Raw genomic sequence first — 16,252 nt, 5'->3', positions numbered from 1 at the left:
TACGTAATCGAAATCTCAGCTTCATAAAAGGTGGACAGTTGGGTGTATGGATATTGATTAGGAGGACAAAGCCAGCCCCAGATTTGCCCCACTAAATAATACTACTATACTAGTAGTATTAATTGTTTTCATAATAGATCTACGTTATTGGCGGTTCATTTAATTGAAACTAGATGTCGATCCGCACAACCGTTTTTGTTTTCATTTATTATTATATAAATATTTTGTTTTCAATTTTAAATTGGCATATATTATAATATATGTGTCTATCAATTTTCAAAACATAATAATTGTACGGTATATTCTTTTCATTGAATAGATTGTTTTAAACTTTCACATGTATTTGTATCTTTTTCTATATATATATTTTCAGATTATTATTTTATTATTAAAATCGTAACTAAATATATAAAGATTAGTAAAATATTGTTTTATTGTCATATTCAAAGATATTGTAACATTTCACAAATTTAGAAAATTTTAAAAAAATTTAAACTTTTCGCTTCATAGATTTATATTATCGAGTAAATAATTAAACATTTAGCTTTTTTTTAATTTTTAAAATAAACTATATAGTTTAAAATTTGTTTTCATTGGTTTAAGGTAGTAAATATTAATCATTGTTAGATAATATGATTTTTTTTTAATTTATAATTTTAAAAGTTAACATCGATCAAATATTTAAATATTTAATATATGGAGGTATAGTATTACAACATTAAATTATATCTATTTAATTTGTATTATCTATAATCCAATGGATCATCTATTCTTTAAATCCAATTATTCGTAGCCCAATAAAAATTTCTGGTAGACCCAAAATTTAAATGATAAGATTAGAGATTAAATGTAACATGACTTTCTAAGAATATGTTCATTAAGTTCATTTTTAAAAAAAAGTACACATAAATCAAGGTTGCGACTTATGTTTTAATATATGATATCGTCAACATGCAATCATTTATGTCAATTGTATCTCTCATGTCATACGAGAACATATTTACGCCCAAACTTGGAAGAATAAAAAATCAGTGACAACTTAAATTATCTTGGTTTTGTTAGAGATTTTTTTTTCTTAAAGCATTAGGTCATCTTCAACGCGGTATCTAACGCGTTTTTTAAGGAGTGGACCCTGCGGTTTTGTTAAAAACGGGCTTCATAGGTCGCAAGATAAGGAACGGTTTCGGTCCGTTTGTTACACTATTTTACGGGCTCCACGACACGTGGCAGCCCGCGGTTGGTTCCGTTTTTAATTTTTAATTTTTTTTTTTAATCAGATAAAAAAAAAAAAATTAGAAACCTAAAACGGGTTTCACCCGATAATCATGCTCTTAGAGATTTTCCTTTTTAAAAGAAACTAAAAGTAAAAATAAAATAAACAAAGAATAAATAGTAGTTGAGACACCGAAAGAAGAATGCATAACCTAAACGGAACAAGAGAAGCTCTCAACAAAGTTAGTTAGGGCTTTGCACGTTACCTTAGCTCATGCAATCTTCGCCTTTCATCATTTTAATTCTTTTTAATATACTAATTTGATCTATATATCATTTATATACGTATACACATATATACCTGATCGTCATGCATGTCTTGCACTTTACCTAACAAAGCCACAATCAGTCTCTCCTAAGAGAGAAAGAAAGAAAACTATACACAGCTATTTTCACACAAATATATATATATATAAATCTAAGTTGTTGGTGACGTTATTTTACACAGAAAGCACAACCATGTATGTATGTAGTTTTAGCTTCTATTGTTTCTTCTTCTTTCTTGCAGTCTCTTGTCTTCTTAGCTGTTTTTGCTTTATCTTTTCAAGTTTCGGCAGTCACAAGATTTTTGAGGAATCTTTCCTTCCAGGAATCTTGTGTAAGTTCTTGTTATCTTAATTCTTTTCATGATATATTTGAGCTCTCATTGGTTTGAAATCATGTAAATGATACATTTTGTCTTTCTAATTACCTATGTCATCTCAAATTTCGCATTTGTTAACGAACAAAACCATAAAAAAAATATTGGCATTATATTGGTTAGAGTTTCAAGGGAACTTGTCCATTTTTGAAAGTTTATTTCTTCTTATTGTGGTGTAGACATTTTGAGAGAATGGAGAGTACTATGCAAAACTTGTTGGAGAAACTAAGGCCTCTGGTAGGTGCAAGAGCTTGGGACTATTGTGTTCTTTGGAGACTAAACGAAGACCAAAGGTCTGTCTGATTTGATTCTTTCAGTACAATAAATTTTTTAAGAACTGATCCCTCTATCTTTCCTCTTTCATCACATTGTTGCTTTTTGGTTTGAGAGGAGACAGGTTTGTGAAGTGGATAGGATGTTGTTGTGGTGGGACACAACTCATAGAGGAAAATGGAACTGAAGAGTTTAGCATCGAAGGTTGTAGGGATGTTATGTTTCATCATCCTCGAACCAAATCTTGTGAATTTCTTGATCATCTTCCTTCTTCCATCCCTCTTGATTCCGGCGGGTATGATCATATACATGTGGCACACATTAATATACTATATTTCATATGATACATCTAGAGATGGAAACATGGACATTGTTGTAGGATATATGCGGAGACTCTTCTGACTAACCAGACCGGTTGGTTAAGTGAGAGCTCAGAACCAGGTTTCATGCAGGTATTATCCGTTTATATCACTACAATCACATGAACAAGAACTCTTAATTATTATTTTAGTATTTGTGAAATCCAGGAAACGATCTGTACAAGGGTTTTGATTCCTATACCGGGAGGATTAGTGGAGCTCTTTGCGACCAGACATGTATGTTTCATGTTTCTAAATCATGACAAGTTTTGGTACTTTATTTACTGTTAAAACTGTGATTGTTACTGTGATGATGTGTGTACGGATGTATAGGTAGCTGAAGATCAGAACGTGGTAGATTTTGTAATGGGCAATTGCAATATGTTAATGGATGAAACCGTGACGATCAACATGATGGTAGCGGATGAGGTCGAGTCGAAGCCATACGGGATGTTATGTGGTGACATCCATCAAAAGGGTTCAAAGGATGAAGAAATGATGAATCTCCCATTGCCCTACGACATCTCTACCGATCAAATGCGGGTCAACTTCTTGCCTCAGATGAGTGAGTACGAGGCACAACAACACTTGAAGGTGAAGAGTGATTATCATCACCAAGACTTGGGATATCTCCCGGAGAATGGTAGCAAGGAGATGATGGGCATGAACCCATTTAGCACAGAAGATGGGATGTCGGTGATGGGCGAGCCAAGCTTGCTTGTGAATGAACAGCAAATCGCTAACGATAAGGAAATGAATGAGAACGGAACCGGTTCGGATTGTAGCGACCAGATTGATGATGAAGATGATCAAAAGTACAAGAAGAAGACAGGGAAACATTCTCAAGCTAAGAACCTGTTGGCTGAGAGACGGAGGAGGAAGAAGCTAAACGATAGGCTTTACGCTCTCCGGTCTCTTGTTCCTAGGATAACCAAGGTAATATGCATCTGCGACTTTACTCTAAAGGGTTTGTTTCTTTCTCTGAAACTAGTTTCTTTGTGGCATGGAAGTTGGATAGGGCATCGATTCTTGGTGACGCGATCAACTACGTTAAGGAGTTGCAGATTGAGGCAAAGGAGCTACAAGACGAGCTTGAAGAAAACTCAGAGACTGAGGATGGAGCTAATAGGCAGCGAGGAGGGGTGAGTCTGAACGGGACAGTTGTCACTGGGTTTCACCCGGGGATTTCATGCAACTCCAACGTTCCTAACCTGAAACAAGATGTTGATATTGAGAATGCCAATGATAAAGGACAAGAAATGGAGGTTAGAGTATAATAATAAGATAGAACCTAAACTCTCACCTTCTGTATTGACACTATTAACACCTCATTTTGATGGTATCAGCCGCAGGTGGACGTGGCTCAGTTAGATGGCATAGAGTTTTTCGTAAAGGTGATTTGTGAATACAAACCAGGAGGCTTCACAAGACTAATGGAGGCACTTGATTCTTTAGGACTTGAGGTGACAAATGCTAACACCACTCGGTTCCTCAGTCTTGTCTCCAATGTCTTTAAAGTCGAGGTATGATCTACAGAATCTGCGGAAGTGAAGAAACAAAACAGAAAATACAGAAACTAAATGGTTCTTTCTTCTCTCTCCATGTTACAGAAAACCGATAGCGAGATGGTGCCAGCTGAACACGTTAGGAACTCTTTGCTGGAAATAACCCGGAACACATCTAGAGGATGGCATGATGATCAGATGGCAACCGGTTCGATCCAAAACGAAAAGAACGAAGTTGACTATCAACACTATGATGATCACCACCATCACAGCGGTCATCACCACCTAAATGATCATCAGATGAATCACAGCGCACAACATCATCATCATCACCAACACATCAACCATTACCAAAACCAATAAGGAACATGTTCCCAGAGCTATCAAGATGGGTGTTCTTTACAGGAGAAAGAACCATTAACATATGCCTAATTACACTTCAAGCATCTTTCCATTTCAAGAAATATAATAAAAAGGAATATCAGATTCTCATGGGACATAGAAATATATATAAAAAAGCCAAAAAACTTCACTTGAAATTATCTTTGTTAGAAGTTATTTGACAACTAATGACAAACCAAGTGTTGTAGTGCACCCCTATAACTTTTAAGCAAGCTCCAAACCATGATCAACCAAAACAAAATCATTTGCCAATATTGCCGGAGCAGATGGGGTTACAACTCAGGATCATAATGCAATTCTTGTGTAACTAAAAAAAGAGAGAAAATTTCCGACATATCTGAGTTTCAAACTTAAAAAAACCACAAACCTCCGCTTTGGTTCATTGGCAATGTTTAGTATATACCCGGCTTGTGTTATTGCTGCTGGAGATGCTTGAATTCATTGCAGTCAGCTCCTACTTCACTCAGCGCTGAGAAAAGCTTTGGCGCAATCTTAGCCAACATAAGCTTAAAACCAACCGAAGTTGAATTTGCACTGCTGTGCTCATTGATAATTGAGGCATCTTTAGCTAGGGAACCTATCAGATATCCTTTCATGTATGCCTCACATGCCTTCAAGATGTAATAACCACGTTTCTTGAAATGCTCTTTGATGAGTTCTTCAAAGTCCTATAGAAATGATCACAAATTAAGAATGTTTTCAATGTGATAAGAGTTTAAGAAAGAGAAACAGAGCTCTCTCTTACCTTTGGTGGTCTCCGCATAAGATACATCATGGTTTTACAATTTAGCAAAAAGGTATTCTCGTTGTATCCCAGTGAGTTTTTCTCTCCTTCAGCAGTTCCGATCTGCCTATCATACCCAGCTTCATTGAAGTAAGGCTTTGAATTCAACACCAAACCCTGGAGTGAAACAAGGACTTGAAGAATGCTCGATGATTTGGGATCCCAGACTTCATTTCCTCTGCCTGTCCACGTATTAAGAAGGCTAAGGCAGACCTTTCCTTCTTCATATAGGTTAGGGTTTAGCCTCCAACCGCCAGAATGATAATATGCCGACTGCAGAATCAAGAGCCAGACACAACATTATTTTATGTTATGCATAAATGGATTCGATTATGCAATAACAAACACTAGAAACTCATACCGGTGGCACACTAGGGTAGTCAGGTGGAAGGTGAAAATCGAAAAAGAAGAGACCATCTTGATATGGTGTTCCATATGCCCCGGCTATTACGGCCCTTAGGAGATCCATTCTATCTTCGTAAACTCGGACAAAGATTCCATCTGCCAAAATTAAATCAAATTTCTGTTCAATAACAAGTGACCAATCATGAAATGCTGCTGAATGTTTAACTGTACAGTTACACACTCTTACCGGGAAGATTGTTCTGAAGTATTTTCCAGTCTCGATCAACCTTTTTGAACCATCTTCTTTCCTTGGTTTTCTGCAAGTTTGATACGACACTAAGAATCAAACTCAAGTTTCCAATTTAGACTGAGAAACCATTTCATACGGGAGTAAACTGAAGTGTAAGTCATTGACCTACCTGCTCATCTGCGCCAAGAAAATGGTGGTCCAGAGGCTCTTGTGATATATCAAAGCGTCTGAAACTGCAACTATCACCTTCAGAGGTTACTGGCTCATCAGATTTTTCGCTCTTTGATCTTTCCAATGCTTCGTTTTCTAGAACTGTGCCCTCTGACTCACAGTTATCAGTGGCACTTAAATTTGGAGAAGTAGGATCGTCGAGGAAGGAATCCCTCTCGCCGGAAGGGTTAGTAAATTCAGCCTGCTTCTCACCTGTGGGACTGGAACTGGAAGGATCTTCAGTTTTCCGTCCACGTGAAAAGATTCCACTAGCAAGTCGAGTCACAAATTCAATTGCAGCTAGTGGGAGAGCTAGGGCACCATTCCTCCCAGAATCATTCTCAGCATTGGTTTCTGCATCAGAGTTTCCCTCAGTAAAACTACTCCTTCCATGATCCTGTAAACAAAAGATTCTCTCGTTACTTTACAGAAACGAATGATTGTAATGCAAAGAAGTAAACCAGTGCCTCTGTATTTAACATAACGTACTGGGTCAAGCAAAAATATTCAGTCACACTTTTCAACAAAAACAAACCTCTTCAGGAATCTCAGGAGCACCCTTATCATCATCGTCTACAGTTTCCCAACTAGCAGCATCACTTGAATCACTTTCTGCACCAGTTGATTCATCATCATCGTCCCGTCCAACGACATAAACTGCTTGAGGGCCAACCTAGGAGAAAGCAAAAAAAGTAGAATTATAACTCAAAAAGTGCAGGGAAAGTCCCATCAGATTCATGCACATACAGTCTCGTAGAGAATCAATTTGAATCTAACTCCTAGATCATCAAAATAAAAAGAAAACAACTCCTCTCCAAATTATTCCTTTGGTTACGCATCAACTGTCTTAGCCCAAAACATCAAGGAAGGAACAGCACATATTGAAATTAGAACAGCAAGTATATTAAAGCACTCTAATATTTGGTACACGTTGCAAATCATATAATGACGAGAAACCAGACCAGTAAGGATTGTAAGTGAATAGACTAGTTGAGGTTGACATACCGTTGATACCACTCCATCGGCCCATGTGACTTCAATATCACCATCCTTTAGGCCAGTAATATTTCCTACCCACGAGAGCTCTGAAAGGTCCGTATTGACTTCGTTTTCTTCCCTGTCATGGACAGTTGCTTCTTGATGCGTTTCCGTATCTTGGTCGCCATTGTCTTTCTCTGTTGCCTCCTCTAAAGAGTTTCCGGAAGAAGATGCTGGTAACGCTATGGTAACAGGTGATAGTCGAACAACAACATCCCCATAACAGTAGTCATAATCAGGATGGCCCTCCAGCTCATAAACACTAACAATTTCTTCCTCGTCAAACTCACGAGGTTCTTCTGCCCGTCCAAGTGGCTTCAACCATCTCACAGAAGCAGTACGTTCTTTTGCATTGACACTTTTAACAACTCCAACACGCTTAGCTTCAGTTTTGTTATCATCATCATCCGAAGCCTTCTCCACCACATACTGCTCAGCCACAAATTCATGATCACCAGGGGTCTCAATTGGAATCAATGTTGTTGCTTCACGCCCACATTCTACTGTACCATCCTGCCACGCTACATCAACACGCGTTCTGCTATTAACTATCAGTAGAGATCGTTCGAAGCTTTCCTCTTTTTTCTTTACCTTTTTGTCCTTTTTGATAACAAGTTTGCGTATCTTCTTACGATGGAGAGGCCAAGGCTCATGAGCAGGCTCCTTTGAAAGAGAAGAAACACTAGTTTCCTTTGGCAAAGCTTCAGCAGTTATACCCGCATATTCATTTTTCTCGCTTACTTCATCTTTCTGGTGCTGATTTGCTTGGGAATCATAAAGTCGTAATTTGGATACATGCTTATGTAAGGGAATTGTAGCAGACTGATTCACCGATGGAAGGAGGCACCAGTCACCGACTTGCCAATTGGCATGAGTGAAAGATGACAACAATGTCAAATCACTAGGACTCTGCTCCTCAGGTGGGGAAACAGAAGAATCTGGCCCAACGCCAGCTGAGGCAATCCAGTAGACAAAAATAGAGCCAGCAGTGACTTTGGTCACAGTGCCTTCTAAGCGGTTTGGTTTCCACAATCCAGATAACCACCGCGAAGTCTTAAGAACAGATGAGGAGCTTGCTTTGACACGCTGGCCTGGGTGATATGGGAAGTTGGCATCTTCTTCAAGGTTATTCTTAGTAATAGGTTTTAGTTGAAGAGGCTCAGCGCGTAGGACTTTACACATGGAGCCATCATCAAACAACACAGTCACATTGTCCAATACATCATCAACTCTACCTAGCCAGGGGCCATGAACCACATAATCACCAACGGCAAAATCCCTGATCCGTTTCAACTTTTTGGTGGAGATGTCCTTGTGGACAGAACCATCGGGAGCTAATAAATCTACCGAAATGTTAGCATCCACTACTACTCCCACCTGCCCAGTTGGCTCAGAAGCTGAAGCAACATAGTCTCCGTGTAGGAAACCACGGTCTACAACGGTTAAATCCTTAACACCTTGAACTGGCTCAGTGTCATCATCCATCCAAAGCACACGGATCTGATCACCCTCAAGAGTACCACATTTGTAGTTCCCAGAATTATCCTCATTGCCCTTTTTCCCTTCCTCTTCCTCCCCATCATCATCATCATCATCATCATCATTACTGTTGTCCTCATCATCTTCTTCGTCGTCGTCATCATCATCATCATCACTCATATCACTGTCAGAATCACCAGCTACTTCGCTCACAACTCCAATACTACCCGTCTTGTTGCTTCTAACAATATCTTCTCGATAAATGTTGGGATGCTCGTTACTTCCAGAATCCTCAGCCTTATCTGTATGAACGCTGTTGTTACTCACAGTAGGATGATCACACATAGATTCACTTGCAAGTGAATTCTCAAGTAGCGAATCAACCCCACCATGTGGTGCTGTACCAGGGTCATCTTGCTCATGTTCCATCTAAAAAAGGCCAAGCAAGAGTTATTGATGAATCAGTCCTCACAAAAACTTGTAATGAACTTTTCTAAACACCAAACAGCTACAGAAGGTTAGGATCTAAACTTATTATAGTAATATTTCAATAATCAGAGCTGAAAAAAGATGCGCCTAAAGTCAAAACAACAATAATTCAATATTTATACAGAAAAAAAGAAGCTCAAAATCTAAGCATGCCCATAGAACATTCCGATGGTTCACAATATCTGTGGAAGCTAAAATTATCACCAGCAACAGATTCATGGAAGAACTCAAAATTTTACGAGAAAATAATCACATTGAGCTTGCAGATGAAATATTAAGAGATTCAAACATATAGCAACAGATTAGTTAACGACGAATCAAAAAAAAAAAAAAAAAAAAAGTACCAAGGTTGAAGTGATGGGAGGAAATTAAAGAGGCGAAATTTTCAATTAGATTCTCGTCGATCGTCTATCGCGACAATTATATTCAGAAGAAGAAACAAGAATTGTGGAGCTAGAGGAGAATAAAAAGATTGAACAAGGCAAAGGGGAGGAGGGAGCTGGGTTGGGATTCTCTTCTTCTCAGCGGCGTCAAGGGTACTTTCGTCATTATATTACTTCAGGTCTAATTCTATCGACATTCCACCAGCACTACGATGATCCAAACTATTCAATCTGAGCCGTTGGATCTTCTTACCAAGTCTCCTGGTTGAACCCGTATCAAATTTGAATTGTGTACCGAACCAAAATATAATAAACCATCGGATACAAATGGATACATCTAACCCATAACCACGTGATAATATTTTTTCTAAAGCAAGATAATCGTCTACACTTGGCTTGGAGAACTGTAAAATTGTAAATTGTACTTGCAAAGTTTGAAGAATGATTATGAGAGTAAAAGATTAATAATAGGTTCAGAAGAATTAAACGTCGACTAAAAGATCTGTTCCAAAATGAAAATGTGAACACATACAATACAAAAATAGTCAACTTTTTTTTTAACATCTTACCCGAATATAAAGCGTTCTTATAAAAGATCTAAAATGTGTTGGCATACATAATACAAGATACTAAATTGAACTTAAAAAAGGTTCTCATCAATGAAAGACAGAAAGTAACCAACACACACAATATCGAGAGAGTTTAATAATACAATAAACGTTCGTCAAAGATTTGGATTTCTTTAATAGCCATAAGACAAAAGCTTCATTATCTTAAATACCATCTCCACTGATGCTTTAAAGACCGTACTAAAAAAAACTCTTTCTCAGCTCCACCAGAATACAAGGCTTAAGTTCTCATGAAGCTCCTTCTACTTACTCTGAGGGAACTTGGCCTCGTAAGTCTCTGTAGTCTGCGGACACAAAACAAGAAGACGAAGAATCGTTAATAGAGAAATTAAATCCAACAGTCTTGAAGTGAAACAAGTCATGTACCATGTAAGTAGCTGTAATCATCTTCCCGGCAAACCATCTTCCATGGAGAGCACGTTGCGCTCCCATTGCTGCTTGTGCATTCTCAAATCTCAAGTAGACAAAACCCATGCTGTTCCTGTTTTTGTGAGCAACAGGCAATCAATGTCAATAAAGATGAGTCGGATAGAGAGATAATACAGGATTCTGAAGCTCACTCACTTGTCAACAAAGATATGATTCAGTTCTCCGAACTTGGAGCATTCATCTCTAACATCTTCCTCGATGTCCTTATCAAAATCAAGTTCAGTCTGTGCGAGAAAGATACATGTATAAAGACGAATTAGCTTGCGATATAAAACTGTTAAGCAGACGAGAAAAAATGTTTACACCGACCTCTGTGGATGGATCAAACATGTTTTTAAGCAGTAGACATTCGCTGGGGACACCAACTGGGTCGACAACAGCTGGAACATGTACACTGAGCCCTGCGAGTCCAGCAACAGCAGGGAAACCCCCTTGTACAACAGGAGCCACCAACGGAGAAACGGTCGAAGTTGCACCGAGAATAGATGGAACTGCAGTAAGGCCAGTGCTGCAAAGAAGATTTGTTTTTAGTGGAATTGGAACATGAACAACGCAAACTTCATAAACAGAAATAAATAACAGGAGTCAGGGAAACCTTGATGAAGTTCCACTGCGATCGAGCTTCATCATGAGTGCAGCCCGCGATTGTGCATTCAGAGACTGCAGTATAAAGAACCAGGTAAGGCTTAAGTTTACCAACAATGTTTGAAAAGTACTCCTTAAATCCACCATAAATCTTACACAGTAGCTATTAAATGTTCTGGAAAACCAGACTTGGCAATAAAATTGTACATTTACAGTTAACAGACTTTTATTAAATTGATTATGAAATTGTGTTCATATATATACCAAATCCTAAGTTCTACCTTATATATATCCATGAGATATGTTCTCTTTTGGAGGATAGGTTAGCAAGATTAAGAAAATTACTTACCAGGCCCGCTCCATCATCATCATCCAGATCACCTGTGTTTTGGGCTTGTCCAGCGTCTGGGACTTCAGTTTGATCAGTTACAGCTGACACCTAATGAAAGGTAAAAACACATCATCAACAGTCATAATATGTTGTATAAAATGCATGTTTAGAAGCCTCTAGAATGAACTCAAGATGGTTTGACTGCAGGTGTCACGGCTCAGTTTGCTTAGTAGACGTAAAAATGTAACATCGTTACGCAGAGAGAACATGAATTTCTGTTTGGTTGTTACTTGTTATATCAGCATTTCACCACATTGAAAGAATCATTGTTTCTTAAAAGTCTAGAAAATACTTAACACAACTACAGCTCTCTATGGCCTTCCGGATTGATATCATATAAAATTTTCAAAATAAGTTCAGCCAATACCTTGATTGCACGACCTGCAATCTCCAACTGCCCATTCAGATTCACTGCATTCCTAGCATCCTCCAGGCGAGCAAACTGTAAGGTTTGGAAATGATAAGATTGCTGTAAATCACAAAGAATATCAGCAAGAAGTCAAGACTGGTATTGACTCGGCATACCTGAACAAAACCAAATCCTTTGCAATGGCCAGTTTCGTCCCGAGGTACTTGTACCAGCTCCACACTCCCAAATGATTCAAAAACCTAGGAATGCCAAAAGAAAAGTATTATCATCTTACATGAACACGAAACTTATGAAAGCAATTACAAAAGAAGTCTAGATTCCTGAAAGCTTGTGGTTTGTACAAAATAAGAATATTCAAATTTTAATCTACGTACTATACTAAGCATAATAGCAATTGGATGGTTAATTTTGATTAAAAAAAATAGAGTAGGTGCGTTACATGTCACACCATTAACTGCTCAGAAAAAAATAGTTACCTTTCGCAGATCATCTTCTGACATGTTAACATGCAGGTTACCAACATAAAGACGTCTAGCACCGCCAGAATAGGGGCCCAGCATCCCTCCTGCTCCAGCGGCAGCAGTTGTTGACTGAACAAGATTCTTCTCAGCTTCAGATGGTTTTACCATAACAGGCTGACCAAGAAGAGGCTGTCCAGATAGAGCAATAGCCATAGGGACTGACATTGTTTCATAAAACTCCACATACCTGCAAGCAGGACCAACTTAGAAACTAGCAAACAGTAGTGAAACAAAGAGATAATAACAATTGCACTTTATGTTCCGCGAAGCTGCCAGAAGCTTATCAGTGTACCAATAGTTAAGCATTTTTTTAACATTGAACAGAAATTTCCTCTTCCCACATAAGAATCAAATTGTTTTTAACTTACCCGATTCCTCTCGAACGCCTGGAAATTCGATCCATGATTATCCGCACATCTCGTACCTAAAACCGTATTAGAAGGCAATGTGTTAAGAAAAACTTAACTGAACCATCCAGAAAAATATTTAGATGGCGTCATTGCAACGTGAAACCGAAGAGGAGAGGACAAACCTTTCCAGCTCTAGAGAAGAACTCATAAACATCCCTTTCAGTTGCCCTCAAAGCAATCTGTTGTGTACAGATATCCACAAACCATAAATTATTGATCAAGTAAAGATGTTTCAAAGGAACCATAACTAACACAATAGGAATACCTGATAGGCAAAAACGGTTCTCTGGTCTCTTTCAGGATCAGCCTCAGGCTCTACCTTATCCTCTTTTTTATCTTTATGGCGTCTGCATAATAACATACATGAAGCATTTAACCTCGTTATCGCAACATCTTGGAATATGCCAGAGACGACATTTCAGAAGGCATCTTCTGGTATGAAGAAAAATGTTAGTATTAGGACAATTCAGAACAGTAAACTTTTCTCCGATAGGCGTACACACGTGAAGAACGAGATGGCCCTGCATGGAACTATGCGAAGTCAACAAGTGATGAACAATAAACTCATAAATTTAAAACTTGCAACTTTTTCATTTTAAATGTAGCACGTGACCAACCTGAAGTCTAACCAAAAACCATTTTTTTACCTTCTATAACAATGATTATCTTAAACGGAACGAGCCTCATCAAGTTGTACAGAAGGCAATACCAATGAACCTAATAGCAGTATGAACCTGTTAAAACTTATAGCTTACATCAAAGCTATTGTAGCATAGCGCAAAAGCATAAGATAATTTTCAAATTCAGTTGCCAATTCAAGAAAACAGGAAGCACACTAGGAGCCCACATCCACAATTTCATCAATAAGATTATGAACCTACCATGCAGGACTCTTCTTAAAAAGGATAGAATAGCAAAGGCAGCCACCACTAAACACAGTAAGAATCGGTGATAATCACTAACTTGATACGTCTTTTCAAGCCAAATAATAACAAGTATGTATTATATTGATTGAATGCAGTAAGCATTTATGTTAACAGAATAAAAGAGAAGAGGCACCTGCGATCTCTATCACGGTCCTTGGTGTCTCTTTCCTTAGTTTCTATTTCCTGGCTCTTTTCTCTTTCCCGACTCCGACGTCTCTCTGATCGACTTCTGCTTCGACGTGATCGGTCTCTCTCCCGATCTTTTTCATGGTTACTGTCACGATCCTTGTCTTTGCCCCCTTCTCTCTCTTTACCATTTCTTTCTTCTTTATCTCTATCCTTCTCACGGTCTCTGCCACCTCTCTCTCTGTCTCTGTGGTCCCGGCTACTTCTATGCCTATCCCTCTCTCTGTCTCTAGATCGTGAACGGTGGTGCGACCTCGACCGCTTAGAACGCCGACCATCTTCGTCTTCATCCCTCTTGTCATCACTCCTATGCCTTGAGCTTCTACTCCGCTCTTTCACTTCAGATTTGGGTTTCTCATCACCCCCACCATTTTCAACTTCGTTGTTCTCCAGGTGAGGATTCTCAACAGTCTTCTCTAAGTACTCATACTCATCAAAGTCCATAACTCCAACGCCAATGCCAAAAATCTACAAAAGTAATCAGAAACGTACAATTAGCATAAGAACAAGCACAAACTCAACATCACTCCCAAAGGAAGAGTATCTAAATCGATCCCAAACCCTAATTCCCGAACAAAGATCTACTGATTAGGTTTATCTCTCTCCGTGGCATTCAATTCATAACGATACTGCTATAAGCAAGGATACGACGAGTTCTAGATGGAATTGAAAACGAGCTTAATTAACTCGGGGCTTACCCCTGGTAACGAAGATTGGAGAAAACGACGAACTGGGAGAAGCTCGAAGCTGCTCTCAATCTAGAAATCTCCCGCTCGCTCGAAATCTAGGGCAAGAGAATGGCTGTGAAGACGAAGCTTGCGAGGTGGTCGCTATCTCTCTATAGTTACCAACCACTTGCCAGATTCAGAGTAAACCCTCTTTTGGGTGTAAGGCCCAATCCACTTATTAGCTCTTTTATTATTTTTTTTTTTTTATCAAATTAGCTCTTTTATTTATTTTCAATATTTTACTATTGTTTTTTCCTGAAAAAAAAAACTTTTTAATTAGTTTCATTTTTATAATTTTAAAAATGCAAATCCTACCAAATAGCAGTCAACATGCAAATTGAATGAACCTATAGCTTTTAATTTTTGCTGTAGAATTTCTTGTTGTAGGTGAAAAGTTTTGACTGTGAATATGAATAGTGGGTTGTAGATTAGTATAATAGTAATATATATTTAAAAATAATATTAATTACTAAAATATATATATATATATATATATATAAATCATTTTGTGAACTCATGGATACTGGATAGAGTATGCCACTATAGTAATATGACAATATTATTATATACGTTGAAAATTACATTAGAAGTTACCGAGAACACTGTTTTATGATGGAGAAAATGTGTGTATAGCTAGAAAATGAAAAAAAAAATATATAGGCCGTGAATTTTAAGAAAACAAAGCAAAGTTTGATTGGTTGAATTTCGTGGCTATAGAAGTATTTTTGATTGTCTTAACGATCATAACACCAACCAATCAATTTCATAACTCTTAGTCTTTTTTTAATTTAAATTTTGTAACTTGCAAGAGTGTATACCTTCTAAAACTATAGGCTTTGAATGTAGTGCAAATACAAAAATGCAGAAGAAACATAAAAATATACCAAGCAGAATATAAACAGACCAAATAGTTTTGCAGATTTTATGCAGATCAATTGTCTAATGGATTTGAATAGATGATGCAAATCAAAAAATTGCAGATTAAACAAATGTGTATATGAAGGAGAACAAATGCAAATCAAATACATTATTCAGAACAAATGCAAATCTACCAGATCAAACTAATTTACTGAGTCAACGTATTTAACCGAATGTTAAAAAAAGTAAACATAATAAAAATAAAATATCTAAAACAAAACATAACATAATCTAACAATACTAAAAGAGAGATATGCTCAAAGGAGAGCATGTCCACGTCAGATTTAAAATTCATCCACTAAAAATCGTCCAAACTGCCATGTAATATTGATTTCTGTCGAGAATAAAAATTACTCTCTTTGCTGGGCTCATTATGCATGTTAAAGGCCCAAGATTATCCTTCGACTTCGTCTTCTCCTTTCCTCTTCGTCAAATCTCCGTTACTGAGTTCGTTTCACTTTCTTCTCTTTCTCCTTCGTAATAAACCACTTTGTCTTAAGTTGCTTTCATTCAATCCCGAAAACCTCTTCTCAAGAAGTTGAAACTATAGCGATGAAACCAAAGGGCAAGTTCACTTGCTGGTACTTTTGTTCATGGAGAAAGCTATTTATTCTTTAGCAGATACCAAAGGCATGACCCACTATATTGCCTTTGTTTGGTAATTCCTTATTCAATTAACCAAAATAGTGACAGTTTCAATTAAACTGCCATGTTGATCTTAGCCGCCGTT

General features: G+C 37.7%; 3 protein-coding genes across 14 annotated transcripts; 1 reads left to right on the top strand and 2 right to left on the bottom strand.

Moving 5' to 3' along the window:
• Positions 1–1,584: 1,584 nt before the first annotated feature.
• Positions 1,585–4,588, top strand: LOC106428702 (transcription factor ABORTED MICROSPORES). 3 transcript variants are annotated; one of them, XM_022706455.2, is made up of 10 exons: positions 1,585–1,733; positions 1,821–1,870; positions 2,092–2,205; positions 2,310–2,477; positions 2,565–2,637; positions 2,713–2,781; positions 2,878–3,480; positions 3,555–3,809; positions 3,891–4,067; positions 4,155–4,588. In XM_022706455.2, the coding sequence occupies exons 3-10, from the start codon at positions 2,105–2,107 to the stop codon at positions 4,410–4,412; spliced, it is 1,704 nt and encodes a 567-aa protein (XP_022562176.1). In that variant the 5' UTR covers positions 1,585–1,733; positions 1,821–1,870; positions 2,092–2,104; the 3' UTR covers positions 4,413–4,588. The 3 variants fall into 3 exon arrangements, with proteins under 3 accessions (XP_022562176.1, XP_022562175.1, XP_013724907.2); XM_022706454.2 differs by having other exon boundaries at positions 1,586–1,733; positions 2,310–2,480; XM_013869453.3 differs by having other exon boundaries at positions 1,600–1,737; positions 2,310–2,480.
• On the bottom strand, positions 4,578–9,598 carry LOC111207901 (probable ubiquitin-conjugating enzyme E2 23). Of its 2 annotated transcripts, XM_048764406.1 has the most exons (9): positions 9,391–9,598; positions 7,046–8,986; positions 6,576–6,713; positions 6,254–6,437; positions 6,000–6,175; positions 5,828–5,897; positions 5,597–5,736; positions 5,197–5,508; positions 4,578–5,119 (listed from the first exon to the last, which is right to left on the bottom strand). In XM_048764406.1, exons 2-9 carry the CDS (start codon positions 8,984–8,986, stop codon positions 4,865–4,867), a joined length of 3,216 nt encoding a protein of 1,071 aa, XP_048620363.1. In that variant the 5' UTR covers positions 9,391–9,598; the 3' UTR covers positions 4,578–4,864. The 2 variants fall into 2 exon arrangements, with proteins under 2 accessions (XP_048620363.1, XP_022562174.1); XM_022706453.2 differs by having other exon boundaries at positions 6,000–6,437.
• Positions 9,599–10,001: 403 nt separating this feature from the next.
• Positions 10,002–14,774, bottom strand: LOC111197874 (RNA-binding protein 39). Of its 9 annotated transcripts, XM_022706459.2 has the most exons (16): positions 14,575–14,774; positions 13,824–14,344; positions 13,443–13,498; positions 13,268–13,295; positions 13,030–13,111; positions 12,887–12,943; positions 12,723–12,778; positions 12,310–12,541; positions 11,989–12,072; positions 11,831–11,905; positions 11,422–11,511; positions 11,083–11,147; positions 10,797–10,995; positions 10,623–10,711; positions 10,425–10,539; positions 10,002–10,342 (listed from the first exon to the last, which is right to left on the bottom strand). In XM_022706459.2, exons 2-16 carry the CDS (start codon positions 14,318–14,320, stop codon positions 10,301–10,303), a joined length of 1,767 nt encoding a protein of 588 aa, XP_022562180.1. In that variant the 5' UTR covers positions 14,321–14,344; positions 14,575–14,774; the 3' UTR covers positions 10,002–10,300. The 9 variants fall into 9 exon arrangements, with proteins under 9 accessions (XP_022562180.1, XP_022562177.1, XP_048620364.1 ...); XM_022706456.2 differs by lacking the exons at positions 13,268–13,295; positions 13,443–13,498; XM_048764407.1 differs by lacking the exons at positions 13,268–13,295; positions 13,443–13,498 and having other exon boundaries at positions 13,030–13,115; positions 13,840–14,344.
• Between the last annotated feature and the right edge of the window lie 1,478 nt (positions 14,775–16,252).

This window comes from Brassica napus, chromosome C7 (assembly GCF_020379485.1).
Source record: "Brassica napus cultivar Da-Ae chromosome C7, Da-Ae, whole genome shotgun sequence".
Taxonomy (NCBI): Eukaryota; Viridiplantae; Streptophyta; class Magnoliopsida; order Brassicales; family Brassicaceae; genus Brassica; species Brassica napus.
Note: the sequence above shows the minus strand (reverse complement) of the source record. Positions and strands in the feature narration are given on the sequence as shown.